The sequence below is a fragment of the Eleginops maclovinus genome, chromosome 11 (assembly GCF_036324505.1).
Source record: "Eleginops maclovinus isolate JMC-PN-2008 ecotype Puerto Natales chromosome 11, JC_Emac_rtc_rv5, whole genome shotgun sequence".
Taxonomy (NCBI): domain Eukaryota; kingdom Metazoa; phylum Chordata; class Actinopteri; order Perciformes; family Eleginopidae; genus Eleginops; species Eleginops maclovinus.
The window spans coordinates 20,290,731-20,315,596 of NC_086359.1; the positions used below are offsets into that span (position 1 = coordinate 20,290,731).

The window sequence follows — 24,866 nt, forward strand, 5'->3', positions numbered from 1 at the left end:
TGAACTAATTTGAAAAAGCAAGACAAACTACGCCTCCTGAATCCTCATAGTTCACCTTCTACCAGCAACACATATTAGAAGGATCCTTATTACAGTCCTGTACACCTCGCTCCTCCTTGATAGTGACTGGTTACTGTCAGACAGCGGCTGAAGAGCAGAGGATGGAGAGTCATTAGTCCAGTCAGTGAGAGGGGAAGCATCAGCGTCATTACCATCGTCATTAGTTCACACACAGCGGGCGGGCCACACTGCCTCTCTAAATCATTCACACATGCAATACGATGGAGGGACTGATATGGGGACACCACTCCTACGTCCTGCTGTGCTGTTTCCCATGACCTTCGGAAGAATGTGTGATCTGGATGGACATTTTACCCTCAAGATTTTTTAATGTTACTTTAATTCTCTCCTCACATGGGAACCTCCACCATGCGCTCAAAGCTAGAGCGAGGCTTAGCGCTACACAAATTGACAATTATCACTGCAATCTCCGCCTCAGTGGTTTCAAGCAGAGTTTAGAGTAGACTTTAAAATGCTTCTGATTGTTTTCAAAGCATCAGGGTTTAACAATTCCCTTTTCTTTTTATAGATGACTGAAAAAGCCAAATCTAAATTAAGATGTATAGCACTTCTGCTATCACATCCCGTATTCTTCTGAGCCAACCGCCTAAAGACATTACCAGATGGCAGGCTATTCCTCATAACCGCTTTTAAAAATCAATTTCTGCTTGTATATGATATTTATGGCTGTCTGGTTTTATTAGATTCATTTAATATAATTAAGTTATCATCAATAATACCAAACTTTTCTAATAAATAAGTTGCAGAGAAACAAAGAATCAACGGCTTAGGTGGATAATAATGTATCCACAGAGGGCAGTGATTGTCAAAGTGGATTCTGTCAGGGGGCTCACAAAAGAAAAAGTGCTGTATCATTATTAGGAACACATCTACAGAAGGGCAACATTTGCATCGGTCAAACAAGCATTGTTCATCAGTCCTACCCACATTAGCTTTGTGCCAATAAAAACTCTGACATAATCAAGACCAATCTGTCATGAATCTAAGCATACATTTTTTGAAGTTGAGTTCAAATTGAAAGTAAAGATATGACTCTCTATATACTGTAAGTGCTACTACCAGGATTCCAAATAAAGTGCGCGTTCTGTTTATAACTGAATTATTTAGGATGAGAAGTTTTGGAATTCAAATTCAATGGCATGTAAGAGGACACATTTTTAGTAAGCAAATGCTTTGTCGCTGTTACAACTAGGAGATGCTTTGGAGAGTTTTTCTGTTTTTTCCCCGGTATAAGTGGTCATCCCTTGACATTGAAATGTACCACAACTTCTTCTCAGATTTATAACTCAGTCAAATCTAAACACGGACCTCATGAACACCTTGTCACAATCAGCAGAAGTCTTTTTTCTCTACATTAAATTTACTCTTAAGTAGGGATATTCTTTATGTGTTTGGATATTTAACACAGCTAGCAATGCAATCCCTTTGTTCTGCATCGAAGCACTCCATGTGGTTGTTGTGTGTGCCATGTGAATAGGAACTGCTTGTGGCCAAAGCACCAGATGTGACAGAATGTGGACAAATAATCTACAAACACAGATGGTTAAATATTCCGACATTCAGCGTGGTTTAACCTTAATTACTTAAGTTGTGCAGGGCAGCGTGAAGCTTGACTGATGTTGCAGGTTATTGTTACTGTGAGCTTCATGAAGCTTGGCTTTTCAAACCAAATGTATTTGTCTGTGGAACTTTTGCTACCATTGCACCATTGCATGCACAACCTTCAATTGTGTGGCGCAATGTTTATCTGACCTTTTGTATTGTGACCTCCTGTTTTATATTTCTACTATTGATCTCCACGCGTACAAAAAGACTCCGTACTGCTCTGTCTTACCTCCGGTAAAGTGATGTACACATTATTGCAACAATAATCACACTGAAATATTAAAATAAACAATATTGTATTTTAAATATACTAATGTATTTTTTTTATCAGCAACCAGGATCATGTGTGCAGTCTTGTATGTGTGTCATACTACTGGAGCGATCATGATTACATTTTCCCCACTCATTTATGACTGTGTGGTCATGAATCTCTCAGGGTTGCGGTGATTCACCATTTTTTAAAACCCCTATTTTATTGACTTTTTTTATACCGTTTTAGCCTGCTGACTCGTCACTCCTCTAACTCAGGGATGAGCATGATCAAACATTGCTTCAGAATGAAAACGCATTTCCAGAGATCAGCAAAAACAGCCCTATGAATTCTGTTGCAGGCCACATTTTGGCTATTGTGGCTTTAAAAACCTGGAGTACATAGAAAAGTTCAATAAATACTTGTATTATCCTTGCCACCATCTTGACAAATTATACTTAACTTGTACTTTAGTGAAAGACCTTAATACTTTTCACCACTGCTAAATTTAGATGAATACAGAAACAGGTATAAGCTTTGGTGTTGCATCCCTATGGTTTACATCACAGACAAGAAACCTGATAGTTACTTACACTGGCTGTGTGTGTGAGCCCTCTCTGGTGATGACGCCTTCCTTGTCCATCAGCATCTGTCTGAACGTACTCACTTTCTGCCGGATCTCTTCTTCTGTGTACCTGGGGAAGGGTGTAAAGACACAGCAGTTTAGGTGAGGCACACATACTGTACCCAATTATCAGTAATCTGCAGTTTTGTCTCCTGAAACGGAATGATGAACACACTGTACGCTGAAGCAGCAGCTGTAAATAAGAGCATTGACCCGTCATCTACCATAACTGCCATGTGCCCGTGTAGAGCCTTTTTGTACAAGTTACCACACATGGCAAAAACATCTCTTTCTCAACTCAAAAGGAAACTCAGCCAAGAAAATATATGTATTGTATATATTCTGATGACTCACTGTCACCCTCTCCTGACCCCGGCGGGTTTCAAGTTCATGCACAGGCTGCATGCCATGTTTACTCTGTAAGCAAAGTGCTGAGTTGAGAGTAACCGTGGGGCATTGTGAGGAGCTTTTAGTCAGCTGACAGACAGAATACTGGCGATGGCTGCAGAGGGACAAGAAAGCAATTACTATCTGTGCTACACTGTAGATGCATTCATATTCTCCGATTGAGAATATCTAGCTTTTTTTATTACAGATATATTGTGGCTGTCAGTTGTTGCAACTGACAAGCATCAAAAACATGTGTTGTACTTTCATTTCATTGTGATATTATTTGCCGCTGTAGATAAATGAATAAAACTGACTTCTTGCACAGTAATAATTCATCCAGGCTGTCTGAACAAGTGCGACAGCGACAAAGAAGTAGCTGCTGCCCCGTGCCATTCTTCAGACAGGGGAGTTATACATATCTGTGAACTTGACAGTGCATGGCCTCTTTAATACAGTCTACATTTCCTGGTGTATTCATACCATCTCCACACTCTGCTCTGGCCGTGGTAATGGCATGTAATGAGCTGACAGAGGAACATGAAGGTAAGGAGGACTGAGGAAGGGAGGGGGAGAGAGTAAAGGATTAATAAAGCTGTGAAAGTGACGCTGGGAGACAGACATCGCAGAGTTAGACTAACTGGAAGAATCAGCCATTAATAATAAAGTGTTGTTTCGTTGTATTAAGTACAACGAGAAGTGACGGGATATAGCAGTATGTTCGGATTGAGATTCACTAATCCGCCACAATACAGAAGCAATGAATGTGAGACTGATCCAACTCAAACAGGAAATTGAGGTACTTAAAATTAGTGCAGGATAGCCCCAATTGCGACCAATTTAAAACTCTGCTTAAAATAAACAACGACAAAGACCGAGTTGTAAACAGAGTCTGCCTGAGAGTCATCGTGTTCAGTTTCTGTTGTGTTCACATTGATGGGTACGAGGCAAACATGAAGAGCTAATTCAGCATACATTTAATCATTAATGTAAATAAACATTGTATTAAAACACACAAAGTGACACGGTTCTATGGCAAAATTCTTCTTCTTGTATAAGTCAAGCCCTACAACGTCAGTATTTTGAAAATTAGTTGTTGCTAATAGTATTCCTCTGAAAAATATAGATGCAAGCAGGAAGAACAGCCCGTTATAGAGCCAGAACATTTTCACATCTAACTCAGTGGGCCGCATACACATCCATCAGAAAACTATGTCGGAAATTGCCCGTTGGAGGATTTTAACAACCCTACCCCTGCTGTAGCATTTATCCCTAATTGAGAATACGGATTTATCTTAGCAAGAACTTAAGTCTCGACCCGCGCTATGAAAATCAGCTCTAGAAATAAAGTAAACAAAATAGGTTGCGACACGTGCCTTTGTCCATTTAGTTCATTTTCCAGTTTATTAGGTAACAACATCTGACATGAGCTCCACTCGCATACAGTGATCGAGCATAGGAGTTGTCCATCGCTCAACGCTGGATCAGAGACTCACACTTTGCAGCAGATTCCCTTCCCCAATTCATAGCATGATACATTCCATAAATGGGATTGTAAATTAACCTGGGGCTTATTTCAGTGTGGAAATGGCATTAGTTTGAGGAGTGTTTGCTGTTCCCAGATAACATGTAGCATCCCATACCATGTTTTCTGAGTTTGGTGCTATCAGCGCAATGGTGGTGCGGAGAATGAGATTAGCTGAAATAGCTGGAAGATGGCCCAATAGACAAAAAGGATCCAGCACCATCAGGTTCTGCTGTACGGCAAATATCTCTGCCCAGCAGCTGTCAACTCAGCACAATGGAGGCCACAAACACACACTTTATATTCATGGCTTTTCATGCACATCGCAGGAGCAATCGATGTAGGTTAGCTGACTCTCAGCTGTCTGTTGTGTATCAAGCTAGGGTGGACAATATGTTAAAACTGTGAAAAAGGTTACTGAATGAACAAACGGACACCACGGCTGTAGGACTTTCTTCTTCTCTGTGTGTTGATTCAATGAGAGGGTCGGCACCCGCAGCTAACCCTGTTAACTTTAAAAAAGGAAAAGAAGGGTTGCACCTTGAAAGGAAGCAGACACAACCTATTGCATCCCCTTCATTCCCCGCCATCCATTGAATTGCTCAAAATTGAAGTTCTGCACAGCTTCTCAGCATGAATCTCGGCAGTTGTTTTTTTTTCCATCATTCTAGCTGACCGTCCAAAGTGGGAAAGTTAATGCCCAGTGGTGAGGCTGCATCAACAAAGAGTGGGTGTAGATTCAGGAGCATTCTCAGAACAGCTGAAAGTCTGCAGGGAGGAACCTGATGAATAGTGAGTCATCTACAAAGACCAAAACTTTAGACAAATCAAATGAAAAAGAGGGCCAAACTTTTGAGATGCATTTAAGGGAAGTTCAGCAAATATCCATAAAGAGCTCTGAATCGATATGTGTAGTTGGTCATTTATTGGATGTTTGTCAGTGACTATTGAGCTATTTAGTGAGCACAGCGAAACAACTCGTCTCTCCTCTCCTGCGCGTTTAATTAGCACTTCTTGCAGCTGTAAAGGTAGCTGCTTGCTGTCTAACACACCATCTGTTCTGCCCACACAGTGCAGAGGAGCGGTCACTCTCAGCAAGGCTTGATAACAATCAATTCAACTGAAAAGTAGTGTTAAAGGGACAGTTTCTAGATGGCACTTTGCTTGTGGTGCATAAATTGCCAAATTAATTAGAGAAATTCAACAGCAATATCTCCCAATTCAAGATAATGCCCAGACATTTTTAGAAGTATATCCATGCAGGTACTATTATCAACTGATTAGTGCAAAAGCATTCTTTTTTCACTAGCCTCAACCACGACTACATGCACTTTTCTTAGGTAGTTGTAGCTAAAAGAAAAAAAATCTGATAATGACTTCTAGAATTTGTAATATATTACTTTGCCCAAGCAGAGTGTCGTTGAATTCCATAATACTGGGGGAAAGGCAGACATCTCTTTGGCCCTTTTCTTCAACAATTGGCAACTCATATCTAAACACTATAGATTAATAAATAGCACTACACGTAAGAAGAAAAATATTCGCTCAATTCAGTGTTTTTGTGAATGAGGTGGGATAAATCAGAGGTCAGAGCAAGCCAAGTGGAATCAAATGAAAACTATTTAGCCCAGACACTCAGCGTACAGAGGCCCAGTGATTTGGGCAGAGAGACAGGGGACATCGATCAGAGGGAAGGGGGGGCCACCCTAGCCTTGAAAAATCACCACGATTAAAGAAGTTGATTGGAGTAATTAAAAAGCTTCGAGCTCCCGCTGATTCCCCCCATTAACTCACGATCCTGCCAAATGAATGGTTGTGGCCCAGAGACCCTCCTTACGCTGATAGTCATCGATTTGAAGAGGAGGTACCTGTGAGTGTTTGTGTGTTGGTGTGTGTTCTCCCTCTGGCTGCCAGGGATGTTTCTACGCTTGATGTCTGAAGAGCCTTTTTTTCACAAGTCGTCCGCAGGCACTGCCGTACACCTAAACTCTGCAGCCATCAATCCTGCTGCAAACACTACAGAGGCAAAGTGATGCCAATGTAGTTAGCAAGATTGAATGGAGCTGGGAACGTGGGAAGGCGAACCTGAACACCTCCACGTTTCTATTTCAGGGGCAGAATTTAAAACGACCCACCGATTTAGAGCGAAATAGCTTAACTCTCAAGGGGAGAGGATTTTTTAACTGATGCTCTTCACAGCCATAGATTTTGTGGTTGGATAGCAGGCACTACATAGACCAGGCAGATAAGGAAGGGAGGAAAGAGTATACCTTTCTCTCACTTTATAAAAGCTGCCCTTTTCACCGCACCAGTAAGCAGATCAATGTTAGGAGAAGCACAATCAGCCATTGCCACTCTTTCCGACTGCTCATCGTCTCTAAGAACTCCTGTAACAACAGCAATTGATGCTTTTTTGCCCAGCATGAACCAACTATATTGGCTTTGGCCTCCCCCCGGTGACATTATGTGAAATGGGTCATTCTACCCTCCAATTTCCAGTCTAATAGGACACAGGCTTATCGTCTTATGACACAGGCTTTGGCTTGCAGGAAAACCTCCATCAGAGCAGAGATAGTTATTTGCTCTGGCCTTAGAGGTTTCGAGAGCAGCTCTCTGAATAAGATCTAAGCTACCCACGTCTCTTGCAATTCAGAAAGTTTTACTGCAGATGTTATTAAGGCACTACCACAGCAGTAGCATCCAAAGTGGGGCCATTTAACTCCTGAGTATAAACCTCTCTACCTTCAGCATGTTCTGTCTTGGAAATAATTGCTTGTATGCACTCTTATACCTGAACACAAATACAGTAATGTATCGTTGCACTTTGTGGTGTCTTTTTCGTTTGTGCCAGCCTCTCTATTAAGCAGTAAAACTACAGATAGTCGTTTTCTTACACACATTTTTCTGCTCGGTGAAGCAGGAAAGGTAAAATCCTCTCCCTTGTAGTTAAAAAGCCCCTACTGTTGGCAGAACACATTGTGTCATGCATGCAAAACAGAAAGGCCTGGCACACACTTTCCTGTGAGTGTGTGTGTCTGTGTGTGCATGCATTAGGCAGATGTTTGGGGTTTATGTGTATAAAGAGAGCCCCACGTAGCCTGCAGATCTGACTGAGTGGCCCTGTGAAGGGAGCTCATTAGAGAAGCTGGAAAAAGCCTCAGACACCACAGGAGTTTAAATCATGTGCGATCCGTATGCTTCAATTAGCGTGGAGAAAAACACCCCTGAAATAGAATCTGGACCTTTGCATGCAGAGCAGCTTTTGACATTGAAATCTGTCAGTGAACTGTTTTAACATAGTACTTTCTTGATATAAGACACTACCCACCTAGTATTCATGATGTGAAAGAAACCACTTTGTTGTTGACAGTGCTTCGGTAATGTACTGTGCCATTTCCTCAAAGTAGTAGTAGTAACGGCATGTCACCCATTGATTCACGGAATACCATTTTGATGCCTCAAGAATCACATCTAGGTTTTATCACCATATTGTTTTTTTCAAACAAAAAGAGACTCGAGAGGGTTGCTTTCAGTTCAACCGAACATTAAACGAAAGAAAAGTTTAGGCAACAACCTTTTCACATTTGAAAGTTGATAGATCCAAGACAAAAACAGAGACACCCAGACTGGGTAATGCTGTTAAGGGCGCTGTCAACCACAAGCCCTAAATAATGCCATACACTCTCATCTACTTAGCTCTGAATGGGACCATCATTTACTAAATATACATCATGCTCATTTGCAGAAGACTTCAAAGTAGTGATTGACACCATAAACTCTTTTGGGAAAGCAGGGCAATATTCTCATTGACTTCATTCCAGACTTCGTTGAGTCACCTCCTGCTGGCCATCAGTAAGAATGCAACTATAACCAACTTCATTTGCTTCACTTTTCAAACACGGGGGGCACCGGCGTGAGAGCTCCTCTAATGTATGTAACCTGCAGCACATCTGATATACATAAAAGAGCAATGTTCCCAGTGGCGGCAGAGCACTGAGTGCAGCCTGACTGGGGGATGCTGCCGGGCCTTGGGTAGCTAAAGGAACAGACTGCTTTAATTGCTGAGACCGTCTAATTGGCTCCCACGGTGAGGCCATCACTCATGACAGACTATTTATCCTGGCCTCATCTCTGGAGAAGAGCATGGCTTGATTGGAGGGGCAGACAGTAAAGGGAGGAGGGAAGATTCTGCCACGCTGGCGGGGTAAGAGGAGGAGGCAAGGATCCAACCTGCCCCCCAGCCTAATCCTTCACTCAGTCCGGATGGGGGGGATCAGAGGTGACGTAGAGTCTGAGCCGAGTGGCTTATATCCATAAATAATGAAAAGAGACCCCATGCACCATTTTAATTGTGTCTAATGCTTGGCATGGCTCCCCGTCTCCATCCCTGTGTTTCATCCCCCTGCTCTATCCCTTAATCCTGCACACATGCACTCATACTCCCATTTAAAGAGGAACATTAGAAATTGGAGAGGCAAGTGTAGCTGTGCTGAGCCAAGCTGGCAAATGAGATGTTCCTTTTATTATAGCTTAACGAGATGACTTGAGTGTGAGCAGAGCTTCAGCGCTGAGCTGAGTGGTCGCCGCCCTTCAAGTGCGACTGTCTGCCAGCCGAGCTTGTGCACTCTGTCTGATGGCTGAGGAGAGCCAGTCAGCGCGGCTGCCTGCTTTCCCAGTGTTCGGCCATCATTAGCCAAGCTGCTGCCTGCCTCAACACTGTTCCATTCCATGTCGTGACTCTGTCTCAAACCATGAGAAACCAGTCAAAGCCAGGAGATGAGTGGAGCCTGACAGATGGCCGAAGCACACCCCCTCCTTTTTTTTTGTAAAGTCCAGCAGTTCCCTTTCAGTCAGATCAATCTGAAGCTCCACCCTGCAGTTTTAACACGCTCCACTGCCTGACAAGCATCAGGCTTAATGTAGGAAGGATGGGTAGCAAAATTAGAGGAAGAATAGGGAAGGCTAATCCATCTCTACCTTCTCAAAACCCCACAAGAGCATTGATTTAATGCATTTGCATATTCTAAAATAATGAAAATGATCAGCAGCAGAACAGAGAGGAAGAAAAATACACGTATGTAGGCATTTTTTATAGATAAAATACAGATCGATTGGAAACAGGGAGAGTTCCACAGGTTGGAATTAAACCCTAGTCCATTTCTCATCGACTTCCATACAATCTGACTTATTTTTGCGTGTGAAAATGAGGATCGCAGTTTGTCATTAATTACAGTCGGAGTTCGCCTGCAGTCTGCCTGCGAGCTGTGGTTACTCAGGCAGGAGTGTGTTGGAGGTTGTGGATTAGAGCATTCACCACAAACACAAGATCTCTTCCTAACGTTGTGCCGGAGGCAAACATCATGCTAATGAAGCAGACTACGCTGGGTTGGTCTGTGCTCTCCCTTATCTGTCTCTATGGCAACCTCACTTAGAACCATTACTTGAGGACAAGGACATTAATATAAAGTTCAAATGTTTGCCGCAAAATATGCAGCAACATCAAGGGTGAGTAATGTGCCTCAATGACATAAACAAGCTTGTTTATGTCACTTTCTGATGTATAAATCTCCATGCATCATCATGTTTCAACCCTTGAATTATGTGTGTGTGTACAGTGTAGTCTAAAGCCTGTGACAACTATTGTTGATAGTCTTTAATTATACTAAGTTATACCTTATACTATTTTAGTAGACTTCATGTCTGCACATTTTAGCTTAACTTACGCAGGGGTGATGATAAAATAATCACATACTGTATGTATATAAATAGAAGTAAAACGGTTGACATTTTAGTCATAAAATCCTAACACACCATCTCTTCTTTTTTAGGCTCATCAGCGCCTGCCTGCTCCTCCACAGGTTCCCAACCAGTAAGTAGCAGCCGCCAGAACAGTGACAAGGACACGCTCCTTCACCGGCTTGCTGATTGTGAACATTGCCAATTATAGTGAATGGGGAGGCTGGCCAAGCAGGAAGCGCCCCGGTCTCTGCCAAAAAGATCCCTGTAGAGTTGTCCAGATAACATGGAACTGCTTTTTATTCTAGGACACAGTTACATGCAGGATCACAGCATCCCTGCACATTCGTTTTATTTGTGGCATTTCATGTTATTCTTCTTATCGCAAAATAACACCATACAAGCATTATACAGGGAGGATTTCAAAGGGAATGAAAAGTGAAATTATTGTTCATATTGTATGTCAGCTATCACAACTCCTCAAAATGCGTTCATCCTGATCCCTTCCCATTTAAATATCGCACTGCTAAAAATGTTAAATCAAAAGATACCCAGCTGCTGTGCACCTAACAAAAGCGCAGCCCCTTATGTTTACTACATTACTCTACAGGGGCTTTTTCTATTTTTTCTTCTAAGTTAAAATGACTTTGGCAGCTAACAGATTTTGAATGTAATGTTTATGTGCAGCTTGTGAACTCAGCACCCTGCAGGTATATACCCGTCAATGTCGAGAGCTCTATTACAAGGAGAACGCTTTCATTGCTCACACCAGCTCCTCAATAACCCAAATGTTAGAAAAAGATAAACAACTGCTGTTTTACTTCAAACACTAATGTGACTTGACATATTACACCCAGTGCAACTGGAGTGCTTCCTTGCTCGGTTTTTGGGCTTATCTCATGAATATTTCATATTCTTGTCATATAATACTATACATTTTTTCAGAAATAGGATTTATAAAAATATCTGAACAGCAAAAAATTGAAATAAATGCTTGTTTCAACTTAATGAATACTAACTGTCCATGAGCAGCTAGACATTCACGAGATTAGCATAATCAATTGGCCTAAGTAGCTGTATAAGACTACCTGTTCTGCTCCATTTGCGGGCTATAATCATTCACTAAAATGTCGCTACAGATTAAAATGAAGTCTTTCAAGTCACTCAAAGAGAACATAACAGACACCGCAGTAATTGTATTAGAGGACTTTAAACAATTAGAACATTAATACAGCTGCCAACACCATGTCATCAGCGGTGTACTGTGACAGAAGTAATGAAGAAAATATTTGAGTTGAGGTTTGAGAGGCCTTTCCGAGAACCAGCACCTTATCGTCGTGGAGAGGTTTGTGTGCACAGATGAACCTGGGGGCTGTGTTGTCTGGAACCTTGTGTTCCTGGTAGGGTCTCCCATGGCAAATTGGTCTCAGGTAAGGGGCCAGACTAAGATTGGTTCAAAAAGACTCCATGAATAACACAATTGGAAGCGAGGATACCCGGCCCGGAGGAAGCCCAGGGTCCCCTTCTGGAGCCAGGCCCAGAAGGAGGACTCGTCAGCGAGTGTATGGTGGCCGGGCTTGCCATGGAGCCCGGCCGGGCACAGCCCGAAAAAGCAACGTGGGCAACATCTCCGCTTCTCCGTCCCGCAGGCCCACCACCTACGGGAAACAACGATGGGGTTGGGTGCGCTGCCAGAAGGGTGGCAGTGAAAGCAGAGGGTCTCGACGGACCAGACTCAGGCGACAGAAGCTGGCTTTGGGGACGTGGAATGTCACCTCTCTGGGGGGGAAGGAGCTGGAGCTTGTGCGGGAGGTGGAGCGTTACTAGTTGGATCTGGTGGGGCTCACCTCTACGCACAGCGTCGGCTCTGGAACCTTACTTCTGGATAAGGGTTGGACTCTATTCTTCTCCGGAGTTGCCCAAGGTGTGAAGCGACGAGCGGGTGTGGGGATACTCACAAGCCCCCGGTTGAGTGCCGCTTTGTTGGAGTTTACCCCAGTGGACGAGAGGGTCGCCTCCCTACGCCTGCGGGTCATGGGGGGGAAAACTCTGACTGCTGTGTGTGCTTATGCACCAAACAGCAGTTCAGAGTATTCGGCCTTCTTGGAGACCCTGAAAGAAGTCCTGTATGGGGCTCCTGAAGGGGACTCCTTAGCCTTGCTGGGAGACTTCAATGCACACGTGGGCAATGATGGAGACACTTGGAGGGGCGTGATTGGGAGGAACTGATCTGATCTGAACCGGAGTGGTGGTTTGTTACTGGACTTCTGTGCTAGTCATGGACTGGCCATAACAAACACCATGTTCGAACATAAGGATGCTCATAAGTGTACGTGGTACCAGAGCACCCTAGGTAGAAGGTCCATGATCGATTTTGTTATCGTATCATCGGACCTGTTGCCGCATGTTTTGGACACTCGGGTGAAGAGAGGGGCGGAGCTGTCAACTGATCACCATCTGGTGGTGAGTTGGGTCGAGTGGCAGGGGAAGCCTCTGGACAGACCTGGTAAGCCCAATCGTGTAGTGCGGGTGAACTGGGAACGTCTGGAGGAGTCCCAAGTCCAGGACGCCTTCAACTCACACATCCGGCGGAGCTTTTCAGGCATCCCTGTGGAGGCTGGGAACATTGAACCAGAGTGGGCGGTGTTCAAAGCCTCCATTGCCGAAGCTGCGGCGGGGAGCTGTGGTCTCAAGGTTTTAGGTGCCTCAAGGGGCGGTAACCCTCGAACCTCCTGGTGGACACTGGTGGTCAGGGAAGCCGTTCGACTGAAGAAGGAGGCCTTCCGGGATATGTTATCCCTGGGTACTCCTGACGAAGTTGCAAGGTATCGACGGGCCCGAAGGGCAGCAGCCTCAGCCGTGGCCGAGGCAAAGCAGCGGGTGTGGGAGAAGTTTGGAGAAGCCATGGAGAAGGACTTTCGGTCGACACCAAAGTTGTTCTGGAAAACCGTCCGACACTACAGGAGGGGGAAGCAGGGAACCATCCAAGCTGTGTACAGTAAGGCTGTTGACCTCAACTGATAGTGTGTTAGGGCGGTGGAAGGAACACTTTGAGGAACTCCTGAATCCGACAACTCCGCACTCTATGTTAGAGGCGGAGCTGGAGTATGAAGGGGGATCAATTCCAATCTCACGGGGGGAAGTCACTGAGGTAGTTAAACAACTCCACAGTGGCAAAGCCCCGGGGGTGGATGAGATCCGCCCAGAAATGCTGAAGGCTCTGGGTGTTGAGGGACTGTGATGGTTAACACGTCTCATCAACATTGCGTGGAAGTCGGAAACAGTACCGAAGGAGTGGCAGACCGGGGTGGTGGTTCCTCTTTTTAAAAATGGAGATCAGAGGGTGTGTGCCAATTACAGAGGCATCACATTACTCAGCCTCCCCGGGAAAGTTTACTCTAAGGTGCTGGAAAGGAGGGTCCGGCCGATTGTCGAACCTCAGATTGAAGAGGAACAATGCGGTTTTCGTCCTGGTCGTAGAACGACGGACCAGCTTTTCACTCTCGCAAGGATCCTGGAGGGGGCCTGGGAGTACGCTCATCCGGTCTACATGTGTTTTGTGGATTTGGAGAAGGCGTATGACCGGGTTCCCAGGGAGATACTGTGGGGGGTGCTGCGGGAGTATGGGGTGAGGGGGTCTCTACTCAGGGCCATCCAATCTCTGTACTCTCAAAGCGAGAGCTTCGTCCGGGTCCTCGGCAGCACGTTGGACCGATTTCCGGTGAGGGTTGGCCTCCGCCAGGGCTGCGCTTTGTCACCAATCCTGTTTGTGATATTCATGGACAGGATTTCGAGGCGTAGTCGTGGAGGAGGGGGTCTGCAGTTCGGTGGGCTAAGGATTACACCACTGCTTTCTGCAGATGATGTGGTCCAAATGGCTTCATCGGTCTGTGACCTTCAGCACTCACTGGATCGGTTCGCGGCCAAGTGTGAAGTGGCTGGGATGAGGATCAGCACCTCCAAATCTGAGGCCATGGTTCTCAGCAGGAAACTGATGGACTGTCCACTCCAGGTAGGGAATGAAGCCTTACCCCAAGTGAAGGAATTCAAGTATCTCGGGGTCTTGTTCTCGAGTGAGGGAACAATGGAGCGTGAGATGGGCCGGAGAATCGGAGCAGCGGGAGCAGTACTGCAGTCGCTTTACCGCACCGTTGTGATGAAAAGAGAGCTGAGCCAGAAGGCAAAGCTCTCTGTCTACTGGGCCATCTTCGTTCCTACCCTCACCTATGGTCATGAAGGATGGGTCATGACCGAAAGAACGAGATTGCGGATACAAGCGGCCGAAATGGGATTTACCCGCAGGGTGGCTGGCATCTCCCTTAGGGATAAGGTGAGAATTTCAGTCATTCGGGAGGGACTCGGAGTAGAACCGCTGCTCCTTTGTGTTGAAAGGAGCCAGTTGAGGTGGTTCGGGCACCTAGTGAGGATGCCACCTGGGCGCCTCCCTAGGGAGGTGTTCCAGGCACGTCCAGCTGGGAAGAGACCGAGGGGTAGACCTAGGACCAGGTCGAGGGATTAAATCTCTTCGCTGGCCTGGGAGAGCCTTGGAATCCCCCAGTCAGAGCTGGTTGATGTGGCCAGGGAAAGGAAAGTTTGGGGCTCTCTGCTGGAGATTTTACCTCCGCGACCCTGACGGAAAAGCGGGAGAAGATGGATGGATGGATGGATGGATGGAACCGTAACAAATCTGGATCAGCTCGTTTGTACCCCCATTTTTAGAGATGTGGGTAAGGAGGAAAAGAGAGAGGGTTGTATTTTCTGACACTTTGTGTGTCTCCTTACACACCGGGGACACATTTATGTATAAAAGACAGCAAAAAGTGCATTTTGCATAATAGGGGACCTTTAAGTAAACTAAACCTTTAACCTTTGCAGACCATTCACATGCACACAATCCTATATCACACACTACTGGAGGGGAAAACCCCAAAAGCACAATAGGGCCCTTTTAAAATGCTCTCGAATCGCACGAGGCCCGAATTGTCAAGAGTTGTACATACCCCTGCTCCTCCATCATCTCCTGGAGCTCCATACATTTGAGCTCCACCCTCCTCTTCCTCTCATGGTCCAGAATCTCTCTGTGTGGCTTTTTCACCAGCACAGGCTCTGCTTCTGGCTCCTCCTCCTCCTCTTCCTCCTCTGTACCTGGCTGTCCCTCCTCAGTTTTAGACTGTAGGACTGTGGTGGGCGTCGGCCCTCCTGCTCCTGCAGCTGCTCCCGCTCCGGGCAGCACCGGCTGGGCCATCCCGTTTGCACCATCCTTAGGCGATGGCACCCTCGCCGCATCGTACATGATCGCTGAACTCTGCGGAGACAAATGATGAGATCTGTCAGATGAGCTAGGTAGTTTTATGGATATTGGCAGTTTCATATTATGCTAATGAATTAACATCCATTCATTCCAAGAACCCTCATTTAGGAGGATTTTCCATTCATTACAGAATTCTATGCCCTGTTAATGGTGGTTTTGTGTGAGTCATTCTTATTCACAAGGCATACATTTAGCAAAAATGCAATATAAAATGAACATATTATTCACTTTGAATGTTGTGCAGAGCCCCTTGAAGGCCCCTTTTTGGCCCCTGAAACCTGGTTTGTCAACCACAAAGCTAGCAATGGATGTTTTCCAACATACAAAACAACATATTTGAATGAACAGGAAGCCACAAACACTGAAAGATGAGCGGAGATGTTATTATCTCTGGACAGGCTGGAGACTTTCTACCTAAATTCAGCAGTGGTACCCTTTGCAAAACACTCACACACGTCAACATAGAGTACACAAATGCACACACACGTTCATGTCATGATGCACTGCAGGAGACAGCACTGGCAGTAACTTCTGCTGCATGAGTCAACAGCAGAGAAGCGCCTGGAGGCAGGTTAGGGGGGAGAGTGAGAGTTACATTCCTCTTTTAAAACTCCTGTCTCCTGGACCAAATTGAAGCTGTAAACTAAGGTCATGTACCAAACATGCATCAAGAGAGCCAAGGGAGGATAAGAGTGGAAGAAACTAAGCGGCTTAAGGACACACAGACTTCAAGCAACACAACTGGTGAGAGAAGGACGTGGAGAGTATTGATTTTAGTCTGTAAGGGGAGACTCTGCAGGAAAACACAGTTATTTTGGATGCACTGGTCCATTTTAGGAGTTTGGGCTACAGTAAATACAGAACATAGTGAAAAGAAAACATCCCAAATACATATTTAAGTTTTATTTGCTGTTTTAGATTTCTCCTAAATTCATCCAAAAAGGTAAGCATATAGATAATGTGTTAATTGCATATTTGAACAACGCATTTAATGTATTGTAATACATAAAACAACTGTCCTAGTGTTAACTATCGACTGGAGAAGTTTCATGTTGATAATACTTTGTTTGATCGGCCTTTTGTATCTTTCAAATATCTTTGAAGGTCTATTTCTTCAAAATATTGCATTTTCTTATACTCATTTACCAGCAAACCTAGTCTGGATGATTTAAAGTGGTTTTCATTTCATACTATTCATAGCCTTATTTAAAGAGTATTTCATTCATAAAAACACAGAGAGAAAGAAATCACAGTATTTTCAGCTTTGTGGATTGATGCAAAGAGTTATTTAACATTCCCTCTGTAAAATGTAACACAAACAATGACCAATGGAGAACCATTTCTTGGTGATAACTAGTACATTTCCCCCTACTACCTTCCCCGTGACTTAACACGTCTTTTTGTAGAAACACTAAATGCACTCTTAGTTTTTGACTTTCATTTCCGTGTCTGGCTGGTTTGCTGATGAAGTTGTTATTTAAGGGAATAAAAAAGAGAGTTGTCTGGTACGAATGCAGCATGGACTGTACTCTGATTAAGATGGATCGTCCTGTTGAGGCCGATAGAACACGCAGGAAGAGAGGAGGGCTTTTATGTGCCTCGGCTTCCCAGAACTGGCCCCCTCCCTCTGCAGCTAATGGCTTCATTTTTCACTGAGGAGCCAAAAAAGCTCAACCGAGCCACTTCATCACCGTCACCCTTGGAGGGGAGGAAACAGGAAGACAGTGAGACTGGATGGACATACCTCCAGAACCCCTGTCCTATCTTACCCAAGTTTATTTAATCTAATCATGGGTAGTGTGGAGTACAGCGGCTTGGGCCATGCATTCAGGCGGTTCTGGAAGTCTTTCAGGAGAGTAGGGGTTGTGTGTGCTGGTAAACAAGCCGTGGATCTGAGCTTGGCGACGTGGATCTTGGCTGACAGAACAGGTGGCGGAGCAGCAGGAGGCATCGTCGCTGAATCTATTATACAGTAAATCAGCACTTGATATTCTGTGCCAGCAACCTCTCATCTGCAAACGCCAGTCACAGAACAACTCAGAAGAATAATCTCAGTCCAAAGCTCTGAACGGACAGTCAGGTAGACATACAGGCCTTCTGTATGAAATTGGATGCAAGTCACTTAATGAGATGTTGTAGTCCTGCTTCCTGTCAGGCAGTTTTTTTGGGGGATGCAACGTTTCATCCGCTGATATACATCTTGTTGACTGCCATGGGACTATCAGAAATCATTTGACCTTCACCAAATGGTAGCGGATGCTGTTTTCATCTGTTGTGTCACATCAGTTTTGCATCTACAGCAAGCACGATGCAGGGGAAAGAAGCCTCTAGATTGACAGAACTGTGCCAATGTGCGGTTTGTGTACAAATGAAAGGGAAAGACAATGTCGGCAGTGTCTCGGAGAAACATCAATGTATTCCGTATGAAAAAGACAAAAGGTGAAAGATGGGCCGAATAAATGTTTCATATAAATAATGGTTTTGTTGAGTAGTGTAAGTACTGAAACATTTTCTTAACAGAGTAGTTGTATAGCATATGAAGCAGTATTTGGGGGGAAAAGGCTATATTAAAGGCTGTTTTTAAATGAGCATTATACAAAATGAATATGAAACATTTTAGTATTTTAATTATAATGAAGATTTTTTTGTTTCCCTTGCACAAATAACATAGTACATTGTTGAAGGCATTTGCTATCACCATATTGTTTTAAACAATCCCAGAATTTCACTATTAGTGCATTCCCAGTTTATCTGTTAAACCAGGGGGTCAGTGGCTGTGACTGCCAAGGTTTGAATCCTTGAGCCAGAGAAGAAGATTGTTGCTAATCCCATTTGTGCTGGACATCATGTCTTGGCCACTGAGTCGTTCCTGGTGACAAACTGCACAATGCTCACCACACGCACCTGAGCGCACATTAGAAGCGGTTTGAAATGCAGCTGTAATGAGCGGGAATAAAGTGAAGAATTCCTCTGAAAGTCTGTAGGAACGGACCCTCCCATCCCAAATGAAAATTCTGCACAAACGGCAGATGTGGGAGTTTGAAAGCTGGGGAGCTAAGTGCCAACCTATGCTAAACGATGCTGTAAATATCCAGCCATGTCATTAGACTTATGCATCACAGTCCTTCCTTTTGTTCCCGAGAGGGGTGGACACGAAAAATCTGTTCTCATTCAAGTTAAGACAACTAAATCATTTAATTGCGTATTGAAAAAAAATGGAAAGGGGAGGCTTGTCAGTGAGCTGATAAGGCAGTGGAGCACAGAAATTAATTGTGTGAGTCCTCTGCAGGGACTGAAGGTTATCTGCAGCGACTGTATTAATGGCACCAGCCTATTCTGCTATTATCGCCGGGGCGTAGCAGACTGTCACATCCCAACAAACACTGCTTGTAATTAGTCATTATGCTAAGTGAAGTTGTAAAGTGTCACCCTCATTTAATTCAAATCACAAAGAGATAATGTGCACTTTAACATTCAATATTGTATTTTTGAGTAATGACACTGATTGCTTAGACATGTGAGAGCCATAGCTCCTGCCTTTTCTCTGTCGAAAAGGAAGAAGTAGTTCCTGTCGTCTCCTCTTAAACCTTGCCCCTGCTTTTCTCCGCTGTCTGCTGCTGTGTCGGCACTGCAGCCTGTCTTCTGCTGACAGCCAGCCTTATACAACAACAACAGGGCGTAAAATAATCATGGTAAAGATGTTGAAGGCTTGCCGCAATTCAAGTACAAGCATCATGATCTCTTAATGATACGGTTGCTGATAGCCCACGCAGGGCTGACTCATCTGATATACAGTAAATGGATCACGCTGTTAAAGCTCAATTAATAAGGATAACATTCACGGTGGCCACACTCTGAAAAACTCTCAGTCTCATTAGGCTAATGAGACATCAGAGAGGCGGATTGCCTGGACTTGAGCCACAGTGGGATAATAGTGGTTTCTAATTTTTGCTCTACAGAGGATATATATCATTAACAAAAAGTAAATGGCATCATTTGTACTACGCTGTGCAGGCCCTGGAAGCTGCACTAAATTGGAATATTTGATGGAAAGATAACAAGCTAACTGCCTACATCATTAGAAGCACATTTTGACAAGGAGTTGACTTCATGAGCAACACGATTGCATGAGACAGAGAGAATTAATAGCCAAAAGCAGATCGATGATTTCCTGTTTATGATGACATGATCTATCTTGTGTTATCTGTTGCTGCAATAAATTAAACTGAAAAAAACCAACATTTAAACTATTTCTTCTATAAGATGTCGATGGCCATGACAGGTGCAATTTAGAATAAATACACCACTTCTTCAATAGGTTAATCCACCAATCTGTTGTTAGTTCTTATAACATTTTGCAGATATCTATGGTGCCTAGGAGAGGGAACCTAATAACTCATTTAACCTAGAGCTCCACCATGGGATGGAGAGTTGTGGTTCATTCACCATTCTTTTTTATTGGTGCATACAAACCCCACAGGAAAATTCTAAAAAATATCAAAATTGAGGTGTTATTTTGTCTAAAACGTGATGTAACACACAGTAATCTTAATGGTTTCCATATGGTTGTCTATCATTAAAGCTTGACAGGTGCTGCTTTAATAATCATCTGTTGTGCCCTCTTCTTCTGTTAATGGACCCTTAGAGAATAAGCTCCTCTAACTGTTTGTATAAATCCACTATAACACTTATTTTGTTGATTATCTGTGAATGGGTTTATAGTTATAGTGGAAGAAACTACCTAAAGTTGCACCCCTCAGAGTGGTCAAGATTTTAATTAGTCAAATTCTTTGGTTTCCGACCAGATAGCGGCAAAACTATCCTAGCTAAAATGTGTGTTTAATGTTAATTAGCTAATATGAGCAGGCGATGACCTTGAAAATAATACCTGCTATTCAGTGGCATATTCAAATTCTCAATGTTAGCATTTTAGGATACTGATGTTGGCATTTAGCACACGCTGATTGCAGTGAAAATATATAGTAGTGTTGATGCATGGGCATTTCTGTCTACCTCATCAAGACATAGCATCACAGCTAAGCATCAACACACAAACACTTACATACATTTCAGCATAATCAGTATAAATTATATCAACATGGGAAGAGTTTAGCATTCTGATACTATTCATTCTCCATTTGCTCCATCTGAGCCGGTTAAACATTTTCATTTCGGGTACAGTCTGTTCTCTGTATCAGACATTACGGGAAAAAAAATGTCCATGCTAAATCTACACAGTCGGACACGTTAATCACAGAACATATGTTTAACCATCTGTACATCTAGACCTGCTAATGTAAATACTGCAGTAACAGCCATGTGTGTATTCCTAGATGAGAGTGAACATATTGTGTATGTAAGCTTTCAGTCGGCGATGAGTCTTTGCAGTTATATTTGCAGTTTGTTATTGACTTCAGTCGGCACTACCCAGGGGGATTAGGTTATTTTCAGCCAATCTTGATTTTTATAAATCATCCAGCACTGACACAACATCAATAGCGGAGGTAGAATGTCCCTTGAGTACTGATGTATTAATGCTAACCAAAGCCACAATCCAGTCTCCTCACATGAATAATAATTGTTGCTCTATCCCATCATATTGTCTGCCTCGCATGTTGATGCCTAATTATAATCCATTGATACAGTTAATGGGTCTGAGGTTGCAAGTAGAGTGGGGAAACACGGAGGAAACAGCAAGCAATGGCTTCTTTCCTTCGAAAATCTAATGCTTGTTTAAGTGGATAGCATGGTGCTACACTAGAGAGGAAAAAGCGGAGGTGGGACTCCTTGTAGCCACTCGGCTCACTAAAAGCCAACTCTCTTTTTAACCCTGCGCCCCCAGCTCACATTGAGCCACAGAGTCACTCTGTGTTGAAAGGCTTCAGTTATCGGTTCTCACTCAGCGGTGGCTTCACCTCAGTCATGATTGGAGGGTGGCAGTAACAGGGAGCCTGACCCACACAGAGTCAGAAACAAGCTAAAACACATCCTGGGTGTCAAAGTGTTGTGGATTTATTTCTGTGCACATGTATCTGACTCTGTTTCATATCTCCCGCTTGCCACAACACCTTTCCTCCATAATCTGCCCTTTGGCTGGAAGCTGCTGTTTTGTTTTTAGCACTTTGGCACCCAGAGGATGTGTTTCTCAAGGTCAGCTGTTTTCATTCCTGGCACGTTGGGTTGCTGTCGGGAACCCGAGCAGAACTCAACCCTTTGTTTTTCTCCTCTTTTTATTTATACATTTTTTTAATCGCAGTTATGTAGAAAGTGCATACAAAGTGAGCCGAGGAGGTGTGAGGAATGGTAATGGAGAAGGAGGAAGGAATATTTGTGCAGTGGCCTTGTTTATAATCCAAAGGGGGATCAAGAGTTTTGATGCATGTCATTTAATATTCATTGCCGTTTACCAAAGCTCTGCCACTTGTTTAATTTAGCACATCGCAACGAGACCGTACTAAATACACTTCAGTTGAGAACATTTTCACAACAGCTGCTCTGATTTGGTCAATTCATTCTCAGGCACAGCCCAGCATAGAGCTGCCTTTAATGCAGAGACATGGAGTCAGAATGAAACAGGTAGTTTCTGTGAAGTGCTTCACTTACTTTGTGCTGCAACGCCCCAAGCACAAGCAGGAGAGTGAAACAGGTGAGGGTTTCTGCTCTATCGGGGGAGAAAGGAGGGGAGAAGCAGGAGGGGGCGACGCTGCTGATAGATGCTGCCGAGCTGAAGGCTGCTCTCAGATGCAGAGATCTGCAAATCTGAACATTTGTATGTAGAGTACCAGCCAGAGACACTCCGTTCATCATTATTAGTGATTGACAAAAAAATATTTTGAACTCTTACGATAATCTATGAATCTTTAAAGCTAATTTCATACGTTTCTTTGTTTTTTGATATTAAACTGAATATCTGTGGGTTTTCTATTGAGGAAACAGTCATTTAAAAAAGACATTACCTTGGACAGGCATGACATTTTTTTTTTTTTATAGAGCAGACATTAACCGAGATATTAATTGCCAAATGGATGAGGAAAAACATAATTAGCTCAGTCCTGCATCATTCGAAGCTAAATGGAAAATCACAGTACATAATAACATAATAATGAGTGCTGTGAGAGAGGAAGAGAGTGAGGCGAAAAATGTGGCCTTTGGTGGAGAAACATCCTCGCAACCCCAGAGACGGAGTGTGACAGAAATAACCTGGCCCCGTCCCATTTTCCACACAGACTGAAGACTGCGAGACAGCTCAGAGGGAGACAGTGATGCTGTCTATAAGGAGACATCTGGGCTCATTCTGGGCTGGCCAACAGATAGGATGGTGGTGGAAAATCTGACGCCCGGCCTTTGACTACTTTGCCCTACATACTCAAACTTTTTTAATCTCTCCCTGACTCTTCATCGTTTACATCGGCTCCAGGTGGCTTGTGGCGAAACCTAATTCACATGTTCAAATGTATCAACTCCACTGTGTTGAAATGTGTAGAGTCTCAGGGGAGGAATGATTAGCATAGGGCTGCTTCTGATGGGATTAGTGAGGCCACAGGCAGGGGAGAGAGCTGCGTGCCTGCCTGTCAGCACGTTACACTGCACGGCATTTCATTTCTGGGTAAACACTGGGGGATTCTTAAGAAGGGCAAATAAAGATCACACTGATCATGTGGGATTAATGTTTCCTAATGTTTATCAGTGGTCTGTTGGATCTATTGTGCATGATTTAAGGATGAACTTTAATTATCTAGAAGTTCAATCACATTTTTTATTAGAATCTGTGGCAAAATGTTACTATTCCAAAACAAAATACAAAATATAATTTTGCAGACTTTGTGCACAGACAGAAAAGTGTGTATTTCAGTAAATGTGCACATGTATGGGAAGGTTGTGAGGGAAAAGTAAAAAACATTTCAGAATTAGAATTAATTTAGGGAATGACTTATAAAGCCAACTAGATACAAGACAAACAGCCCATAATGCCCATCACTACCAATAAGCCCATAAGGCAATCACGTTCTTAAAAGCTATATTTATTATTTATATAGTTCAATATCACAAATCAGACTTAGAGGGCTTTACAATCTAAAGCATGTCACCTTCTGACATTAAGCCCCATATCATTTCGTTAGAGCGTTTCAGTCTCTTAAATCTGCCGCACAATCACTTAAGAGAATAATAAGCCCCTCTGTCCCTGCAGTACATTTCACATCAGAGCCAGCATCTCATTAAATACAAGTTGAATAAATCACAAGAGTGAAGGTTATGCATTTCTTTAAGATATCATTTCAATAGTCTATGTTGAGTGTATTAATGGAGGCAGCCTCTGTTTAATGTGGCTCTGCTTACTCAGCAAATCCATCTTAAGTTTAATTTCAGGTTCCATCAACCACTACGTCCTTTGTTCCACGACTACAAGTTAAAATGTTCTTTTAGCAAACAAAGCAGTTTTTCTGATACTGCCACTGTGCTTCTGAGACATGAACTGCAGCAAATTCTGCATGGTGCTGAAAACCAGCTTCCTAACTCAGTTTGGATTGCATTTTGAGAATAAAACAAAGAATTGTCGTCTTTCTCTGAAGTGCAAGTTAATCCCAGAGGACTCAAACTTTATTCATCTTATTCAGAGGGCAGCCAAAGTTGAACAGTAATTCAAGCAAAAATAAATGAAATCAACTTTCATTCAAGGAGAGCGATAAGAGCAATCCCCTCTCTGTATCTGTGTCATGCTGGGAATGTCAAAGAGCCATCTGGAGATTAGCCTGCACATGCTCTCTCCATCCATTATAGAATTTATATAACGGCCGGCATATTAGCTCATTACCATGCCAGCTGTGGCTGATGTGTTCCCACAGATGCAAATGACCTCCCAACATAATTATCTGAAAGGCTCATATTTTTCCCCTCTCAGAGCTAGTATTTGCCTATGGTTCTACTCAGGACTCTTATAAATTATTCATTCATAATTATTTCTATGAAATGATCACTGGGGGGTGTGAATCTTTCGGCAACTCACAATTCACTTCTGAATCTTTGTTATGCGATTCAATTTAAAATAAGATTTCGAATAAGTAAATAGGGGTGGTCATTTCAGGGAAAAAAATCAATTAATGTCAACCAATTTCAAAATAATAATCAGACAAAGGCAAACCTAAGACCAAGGGAAACTTCACACTTTTTAACAATAAGTATTTAGGAGTTCTCAGTGAAGTGTGATTTATCAACAAATTACAGAATGATGCTTGATACTTTAATTTGGTTACTCTGATAAATGAATTATCACTAATCAGAAGCAGTGAATAGGTTTTGTTGAGGGAAAAAAAGTTTAAATTGTGAATACTTGAGAATCTAAGATGAT

General features: G+C 43.3%; 1 protein-coding gene across 1 annotated transcript in view; it reads right to left on the reverse strand.

Annotated features, from left to right (window-relative positions):
- srrm3 (serine/arginine repetitive matrix 3) overlaps positions 1-24,866 on the reverse strand; it is a 72,970-nt gene that overhangs the window by 24,171 nt on the left and 23,933 nt on the right. Inside the window, exons 2-3 of the mRNA XM_063896190.1 lie at positions 15,210-15,514; positions 2,530-2,631 (exon numbers count right to left, since the gene is read on the reverse strand). Coding sequence (XP_063752260.1) covers positions 2,530-2,631; positions 15,210-15,502 — 395 coding nt within the window. The 5' untranslated portion in view covers positions 15,503-15,514. The remainder of the gene's footprint in view (positions 1-2,529; positions 2,632-15,209; positions 15,515-24,866) is intronic.